At 52.2% G+C, this 8,956-nt stretch overlaps 1 protein-coding gene across 1 annotated transcript in view; it reads left to right on the forward strand.

The window, feature by feature from the left end:
- The first annotated feature begins 4,080 nt into the window (after window positions 1-4,080).
- Window positions 4,081-8,956, forward strand: part of C4H9orf50 (chromosome 4 C9orf50 homolog) — a 6,525-nt gene continuing 1,649 nt past the window's right edge. Inside the window, exons 1-4 of the mRNA XM_005346721.2 lie at window positions 4,081-4,489; window positions 4,630-4,717; window positions 4,815-4,904; window positions 7,804-7,916. Of these exons, the coding sequence (XP_005346778.1) occupies window positions 4,081-4,489; window positions 4,630-4,717; window positions 4,815-4,904; window positions 7,804-7,916 (700 nt within the window). The remainder of the gene's footprint in view (window positions 4,490-4,629; window positions 4,718-4,814; window positions 4,905-7,803; window positions 7,917-8,956) is intronic.

Genomic DNA, 8,956 nt, shown 5'->3' on the forward strand with positions numbered 1-8,956 from the left:
GATGGCTCAGTGGTTAAGAGCATTGCCTGCTCTTCCAAAGGTCCTGAGTTCAATTCCCAGCAACCACATGGTGGCACACAACCATCTGTAATGAGGTCCGGTGCCCTCTTCTGGCCTACAGGCATACATGTAGAAAGAATATTGTATACATAATAAATAAATAAAATAATAAAAAAGAAAATTTTAAAAAAATTGTAGAAATAAATACCAAAACAGCAAACAAGCAAACAAAAAGATTCAAAGACGAATAGCTACAAGCAGGGCAGGCTAAGTAAAGCGCACACTGCATGGTGGCTAAGGCTCATGCAACTGAAAACCGGCACACCAGGATGTCGTGTGACTGCTCACTCACAAGGAAAGAAGACCACCCAGCATAGCTGACCAAGGTGACCCTTAGCCAGCTTTGGCTTCGTTACAGCGCCATTTCATGTCATTAGCCTTGCATAACTGCCTGCTTCCATCAGGAATCTGATATGATACACAAAGACCCTTACGTAAGAAAAGGGGGGGGCTTTCATAGTCACCAAAAATGGGCAAATCAATCCACTCGCTGGATAACGCTGGTGGAGCATCAGCTCTGCCTGCCTCTCTTATAGTGCTCAGATGTTGTCTCCAGTGTTTGTTTTTTAAACCAAAGAGCCTTTATTCTTTTTTTAACCTTTTTTAAAAAAGATTTATTTATTTATTATGTGTACAACATTCTGCCTCCACGTATGCCCACACGCCAGAAGAGGGTGCCAAATCTCATTACAGATGGTTGTGAGCCACCATGTGGTTGCTGGGAATTGAACTCAGGACCTTTGGAAGAGCAGGTAATGCTCTTAACCTCTGAGCTATCTCTCCAGCCCTCTCCAGCCTTTTTTTTTTTTTTTGAGACAGAGTTTCTCTGTAGTTTTGTTTTGTTTTTTTTTTTTGTTTTGGGTTTTTTTTGGTTTTTTTTTTTTTTTTAGCTTATCCTGGAACTAGCTCTGGTAGACCAGGCTGGCCTCGAACTCACAGAGATCTGCCTCCCAAGTGCTGGGATTAAGGGTGTGCGCCACTACCGCCGGCTGTCTCCAGTGTTCTTAAACACTTTGCTTTTCTGAGACAAGGTGTCACTATGTAGCCTTGGCTGGCCTGGAACTCACTATATAGACCAAACAGGCTTCAAAACCACAGAGATCTCCTGAATGCTGAGATTAAAAGTATGAGACACCCTGCCTGGCATTAGTGTTCTTAACTTCAAGGCTGTGGATGCCAGAGGTCAGCTATGTGTAACCTGAGAGATTTACCAACTCAACAGGAACGTAGTCATAGACAAAGTCAAGATAAATCCAAGTCCCTAGGATAGACCACGATCTTCCTTGGCTTCCAACTTACAATATTCCTCCTATCCACAGTCACCATGCTCCACACAGCCAAGATAAAAAAAAAAAATAATGACATAGCTCAGTTGGTAGAGTGATTGCCTAGCATGCACAAAGCCCTGGGTTTGATCCATAGCACCACGTACAACCAGCTGCAGCTGTACACGCCTGCAATTCCTGCACTTACGAGTTGGAGGCCTGTTGTGGAATTCAGCATTGGGGCGGCTAGGTCAAGGGGCGTGGTCTTTTCTGGGAATTCGTGATTGAATAAAAATGGAGGGTGAGGGTCTCAAGCTCCTTCTGTATTGTGTGTGAGTGGACTTTTTATTTTGCACCTGTTTGATTAAACCCGACTTAACCACAGAGATCACTCCCACATCTTAGAGCCACCCTTCCCTGGTAGGGTCAGAAGTTCAAGGTCATCTGTGAAGAGTGAGTTTAAGAGCTAAGGAGACCCTGTCTTAGAAAAAGAAATAACAAAAAAAGTTTATCTCCCCCACCCAATATTCTAACTTCCTGAGGAAATACATGCCTCCATCCCTCTGAAGAGCATCATAGAAAATGGAACCCATCTTTCATGAGGCTTCCTCTGGGCATATGAGTGATACTCCTTTTTTTTAATTATAAAATCATATCATACCTGGGTATACTTGTCTCAACTGCACCCTCATCCCAACCTAAGTTCTGCACTCCCGTGGGTTCCTCCAGCTCTCCCAACCACAACTCGCTGGTGCATCTGTCTATCCATCCTATTGGCTCATGGAACCCCCGGAAGAAAAAGACCTGTCCGCATCATATAGGCAAAAGAAGCATAAAATAAACTTGACCTTGGTTCTTGGATTTCCAGGTCCTTTGTATCCCTACTGTCCTAGGAGGGTGGGACTGACAAGAAGCCCCTCCCCCTTCCATTCAGCCCCGTATAGCCACTCTGGGTCTGGAGGAGAGGCTGAACAGGGTCTATTCCTGAGTTAAGCATGGCTGGGCTGGCCAGGAGTGACAAGGCCTCGGTGGGTGTGGCCTTCGCATCCAGGGCAGACCAGCCCCACCCTTGTCACCAGGCCACAGTGCCCATTGCTTACCAGTGGCTATGGTGAGAGCAGATCACAATGAACCTGCAAAGACTTGCAGGCTCCTGGGAGGGGCTACCAGAGTCAGCAGGTGGAAAGATGGGCTCCCCAGCAAATAGCCCACCTGTTGGGGGGCTCTAAACGCACAAGACCTTCCAGGGCCTCGCCTAACAGACCCCACACGGTGAGTGAGACGTCACCCAGGAACCAGTTTAGAGCAGATGACAATCTGAGAGTAGGGTCTGCTGGGGAAGGATCAGGCCTGGAGACTGCCCCATCTCCACCCCCAGTGTCAGAGCCGAAGGGGGCCTGGGGCTCGCCTCCCTAACTGGGAGTTTGCTGTGGAAGCGGCTTGATGATGAAGCTCTTGTCCTACAGCAGGTCTTGCCAGGCTCTCGGTCTCATCCCCAACATTGGGGAGGGGGCAATACGAATGGTCTTGGCTCCTCCTCAGGCCCAGTCAAAATCTCGGCCAGGAGGCGGGAAAAAGTCATATGTATTTGCAGCTTGCTCCAATTCTGAGAGCAGGCTGCCAGATCCCCAGCTTATTCTACAACCAGTAGGAGGTCCGGCTTCCCACATGTGCCTCCTCTACGGTCTTCAGTCACCTGTGACCTGCGGGTGGTAGACCAGAATTGTAATCCCAGAATCTGGGAGACAGAGGCAGAAGGATGAGTCTAGACCAGCTTGTGCCATACAGGGAGACCCTTCCTCAAAATGGAGAGGTGGATGCAGGCTTTACCTGCGCTCTAGTTCCAAGAGCTTACTGGGGGACATTCTCTGGCTGCCCAGATCCCAAGGCTTATAAGGAGCAGAACAAAAACAAACCTCAAGTCATGATAATGTTTTTGAGACAGGGTCTCACTTGGCCCAGGCTGACCTTGAAGTTGGTACGAAGCCAAGGACAACCTTGAGTTTATTTTTTTTGTTAATTTTGAGATAGATTCTTATCTCGCTGGTCTGGAATTTGTATGTAGACCAGCCTAGCCACAAACTCAGAGATCCACCTGACTCTGCCTCCCGAGTGCTGGGATTAAAGGTGTGCGCCATCACTGCCCAGCAATAGCCTTAAATTTAAGAAAGAAATTAAATTTTATGTGTACGAGTGTTTTGCCTACATGGCTGTGCACCACGTGTGTGCTTGGTTCCCTCAGAGACTAGAAGAGGGTGGTGGATCCCCTGGGACTGGAGGTTGAAAACTCCTGAAGATTTTGGGAATCGAACCCCGCTCCTCTCACTGATCTATGTCTCCAGACTCTGTCTACCCAAATTCTGGGATCACAGGCATGGGCCTCCATGCTGTTTCTCGCACTTTCTAGGCAAGCCCTCTCCCAACTGTGCTAAGTGATAAGAAAGGCGGTCCTCGGCCAGCAGGTGCCCGGGCTGCCGCACTGTGCCAGGCACCCGGCGTGTACTAGCTCACGTCAACGTCACAGCCACCCCTAAAGGGCAGGCGTCCCCGCCGTTGTCGTCTTTGCGCGCAGACACAGCAGGGCAAGAACACAACTGGGCGCGAACACAGCAGGGGAGGGTCCTGCCTGAGCCGGCTCCAGCTGCCCCTACCTGGCGCTATGGCCTGCGGGCTGGCGCGCGACCTCCCCGCGGTCCCGCTCGCCCCCGCGCGTCCCCCAGACGCGAAGATGTCCTGAGCTGAGCTCGGACTCACGATGTTCTGGCGCCGGCCTGCAGCGGGGACCCCGGCTTATGAGCCCAAGAGGTATTCCGACGGGGCCGCCCCACGCCGCTCCACTCCTCTGCTGCCCAGGCTGCCCACGCCCGACGTCGGTACCGGGCGAGGCTCAGCCGGCGCGTGGTGGCAGGACAGCGGGCGTCTGCCCTACCTGTCCCCTGGGGTCCCTTACGGGCCTCGGGGCCGCGGAACCCTGCGTGCGCTGCTGCTGCCACCGCTGCTGCAGTCCGGCATGGCCCGGGGAGCGGGGACCCGGGGGACATCGCAGCCCGCGGCCCGCGACGACCCTAACGCCGTGGGCGCGCTGCTGGGGGAGTTTCTACCCACCAAGTTCCGCGACTTCCTGCACCAGCTGCGCGCCAAATGCGCGGAGCCGGAGGAGCACCGTGAGGCCGTGGGAACAGCGGTGGGATGGGGTAGGGAAGGGGCTAGGGTCTCCAGTGAGGACAGTCCCCAGCTCACTGGGCTTTCCTCCTCTTCCCCTTCTTCTTTTCTTCCTCCTACTTTCCCCACACAGTCCCCGCAGCACCCTCATCGCCACAGTATCCCAAGGGTGCTTCAGAGCACTGCGTAGGTTTTCGTCGTCCCAGCTGCTCATTTCTCCCGGACCTGCGGTAAGTAGAGAGATGTCTTCTTGGCAAAGGAGGGGTTGCCCAGGTTGCTACAGAGTCGGGCCCTGCTCCCATCAGCTGTGACCTCTTTGCCTTCAAGGGACCAGTCGTTGCACTCAGAGGACAGTTTTAGAGAGAATACCCTGGGGCCTCCAAGAGGTGAATTCATCACAGCCAGAAAGGCCAACCCGTGAGTAGTAGTAGCTGTGGATGCTCACCGTGCCATCCCTTTGTAGAGCCGACTCTCTCCTTCCACCTTCCTGAGTTTGGGGAGAGGAACGGAGGTTGCTAGGCTTACCTGTCAATCACCTTTACCCATTGAGCCATCTCATCTCCCCAACCCAGTGGGAGCAGTAAGGCACTCTTTTGCTCCCTCACTTCCGGTCACTCACTAATGGGTTTAACAACATGTATCCATCAATCCACTCATCCATCCTTGCATGCACCTTAGGCCGTGAACTATACGCTAGTGTGAACATCTTAGATATCTGTCAGGGCATCTATTGGCCATGAACCTGTAACTGCCCCCAGACAGCCAGGCTTCCATCTGTTCACCAATTCTGCCTGGCTAGAGCTGCCCAATAATAGCCTTTCATTCACTTATAAGCCCAGGACGCCAATCACCTCTCCCCGAGTAATAAAACTACCCACAAGTTTGCACATCCGTCTGTCTAACCATCCAGTTACCCACCCTGAGAGTCAGCTCTTCAGCTCAGATCCTGTCATAAATCCAGCCATTGTCACATCCTTCTCTCATTTCCTGTCATTTCCCATTTACGAAGTCTTACTATGTATCAAACACTAGCGGAAAGACAAAGAGAAATAAACGCAAGCAAGAAAGATCCTGGGGCAGTAACGATGCTGACCTGGACCTGGACGCTAGAGAGCTCTTCAAGGAGAGGGGAAAGAAACAGGTTTAAACAGGCTAGAGCAAGGGTGAGAGCGCTGCCTGGGAGTTTAAAGACCGGAGAGCTGGGTGTGTGCCTTCTTTAAAAAACAGTTATGTATTTTTTAGGTCTGAGTGATCTGCCAGCATGTATGCCCACAGGCCAGAAGAGGGCACCAGGTCTCATTACAGACGGTTGTGAGCCACCATGTGGTTGCTGGGAATTGATCTCAGATCCTCTGGAAGAGCAGTCAGTGAGCCATCTCTCCAGCCCCAGTGGTACACGTTTTTAGTCTCAGTATTCTGGAAGCAGAGTGAGTTGGAGGCCAGCCTGGTCTACGTAGTGAATTGCAGGACAGCCAGGACTTGGCAGTGAAACTGTCTCAAGAAATTAATTAAGTTAGGGAAGGAAGGACAGATGGACCAGAGAGCGTGCATACACAGCAGGCATCCTACTGCCGTTCCATCTGTACCCATGGCAGACAATATTAAGGGATCACCGCACATTTCTCTGTGAGCCTCAGACCCCTTCCTGACACAGTTCTCCAGGATCCAAGTAGAGACTAGGAAGGTGGAGAGATGCCTCCTCGGCCATTAAGAGAACCGGCTGTTCTTTCAGAACACCTGGGCTCAATTCCCAGCACCCACATGGCAGCTCACAACTGTCTCCAGAGTGTCCAGCACCCTCCACAGACGCACATGCAGGAAGAGCACTAATGCACATAAAGTGATCACAAACAAACACAGGCTACAGTGGGACACTGTTTGTATGCAGCGGTCCCTCACGGCAACACCCTGCTCCAGTGATCTTCCCTGGGCAAGGATGTTAGCATCTCACTCACTTAGCTAGGAGACGGCTAAGCCTGGCGCTGTGGCCAGGACAGAGATGACATTTGCCTGCACACAATCGCAGCCTAGCTGAGCCCCAACACCTATAGCCAAGCTCTACCCTAGTCACCCCAGTGCGTGGCTCTCTGTTGGACGGACGAGAAACACATCCTCTGCATCCACAAAAAGATGGCATAGGAGGAGCGGGTGCGAATGTGCAAATGAATGTGCCCACGGTGAAGGTGCAAGGGGTCATTCCGAGTGCCCGAGCACCTGGGCTCCACAGCCCAGCCCCCGAGGGAGAAAGGAACAGACCTAACCTCTCGATCTATTACATACAAATAGAACACACCCATCATGGAGCACAGCCCCATGACAGGCCCTGTCTATGTGTCCCCCACAAGGACTATTCCACTCTCCCGGCTCCTGTGATGGCAGAATGATCCTGCCTATAACACAGCACATGACCGGAAGGAGAAAAACTGAGAAGTAGAGCCTTGAGGACAGGGTGCCCCTCATACGACCTCGGTGGCATAACAGAGACCAACAACTCTCGTAACTGCTTGAAGCTAGAGATGTGTTTTCTGCTGGCATACCCTCAGCAGGAGGTTCTTGCAGCCCACGCCACCTCTCCACGCCAGTCCCGAGGAAGGGGTGGGGCATCATGATTTCCTTATTTGTTGACACGTGGTCTTACACGGGGGCCTCACACTGTGTAGCTGAGAATGACCTTGAACACCTGATCCTCCTGCCTCTACCCTCCCCCAAGTGTCCCACAGGCCACTGTGCCTGACTTGATGGCCTCCATTTCACGAATGAGGAGACGGGGCGCAGTGCCGTCAGGACCTCTTGGCTCCTGAGCGCACAGTCCTGCCCTCTGGCGTGACGTTTGAGTGACAGCTATGGGCTAGACATCTCTGTGCTTCAGTTTCCTCGTCTATAAGTGGGAGTAGTGACAGGGCTTCCTGGACACTGTGCAGGTTTGATCGGATAGAGCATGTCACACGATGACCAGAACAAGCCTTGGAAAAGGCCTGCTGACGTGATTAGCGTGACCCAGCCACCAAGCAAGAGCAGATCTTTCAAAGATTTCTATTTTATTTATGGGGGATGTGGTGTGCCCATGAGCCGTGGTTGCCTGCAGAGTCCAGAAGAGGGCCTCAGGTACGCCTAGAGTTGAAGTCACTGGCAGTTTTGAGCCAACAATACGGGAGCTAGAACCAAATTAAGGTCCTTTTAACCACTCTTAACCACTGGGCCATCTCTCCAGCCCTGTCCAAGATCTTCCTGGGAGCCCTCGTTCCCCTGCCCCCACCTCCCTCAGCAGACTCCACAGCACACAGGTCCCCAAAGTGAAGAGCCTACTCATTCACAGCCCCTCTGGAGAAGGCTCGAGGCCTCGCCGGCGCTATTGTCCTTTCCGGGTGAGATTTGCCGACGAGACCCTGCAGGATACAGCACTCCGCTACTGGGAACGCAACCGTGCAGGTGAGCAGAGAGCTGCTTCTAGAGCCGAGATTCCAGAACACTCCTGCCAGGAGTGCAGGGGTCAAAGGTGTGGCTCTGGATCCTCAAAGAGCCTGGTAGGCCGTTGACTCCAGAGAAGAAGTATCTATACAGGGCTTTTCAGAAGACGCCGAGGAGATCTTCAAGGACAATGTAGGGGTCCTGAGAGCCAGCAGAGAGGAGTGGCATCAGACAGGTGCTGTCCAGGAGTAGCTGCTGGAAATAATGGCAGCCCAGGCCTAGCTGTCATTAGAGAACCCGTCCTTGCTGCTGCCCCTGCTTGCTCAGGTTCCCATCCCCTCAGCAGTTTCTGGAAGCATCTTCCTCACAAATTTTTGAAAGTAGACCCCCAGGGTCAGGCTGGGAAGATGTCCAGAAAGCCCGAACAGAGGGAGTCTGTTCCCTTGAGAACTGCTGCAGGGTCCACCAGAGAAACCCAGCACCCTGCAGAAGGGGATCTCGCTCCAGGGATGGACACAGTGGACCCTCGTGATTTCCCTGACATTTCTGACTGGGTGTGGGGAGGCAGGCAGGATAACGAGGAAGACAGGAGGAAACCATCGCCACCCACCTCCCTTTCTTGGTACTTGGGACTTGGTGGCCCCCAGGACCCTCCCCTTAACACTCACAAGAATCAGAGAAGCCCAACTTCTGGCTATTTCTATTTTGTGCATATGCGTGTATGAGAAAAATAGAATTTCAGCTAATAGATTTAAGAGCTCCTGTGCCTAGGAATAACAATATTGATTTACAGAGTCTCATGTAGCCTAGGCTGTCCCACTACGTAGTCATGGATGACCTTGAAATACTGATCCTCCTGCCTCCACCTCCCAGCTGCTAGGATTACAGGTGTGTGTCATTATGCCTCACCCCCAACTTTCCGGTTATTTTATTGATGAGAAAATTGAGGCAAGAGGTGTTTGTGTAAGAACCATGTAAGCAGCTGGGCGGTGGTGGCGCACGCCTTTAATCCCAGCACTCGGGAGGCAGAGGCAGGCGGATCTCTGTGAGTTCGAGACCAG

Source organism: Microtus ochrogaster, chromosome 4 (assembly GCF_000317375.1).
Source record: "Microtus ochrogaster isolate Prairie Vole_2 chromosome 4, MicOch1.0, whole genome shotgun sequence".
Taxonomy (NCBI): domain Eukaryota; kingdom Metazoa; phylum Chordata; class Mammalia; order Rodentia; family Cricetidae; genus Microtus; species Microtus ochrogaster.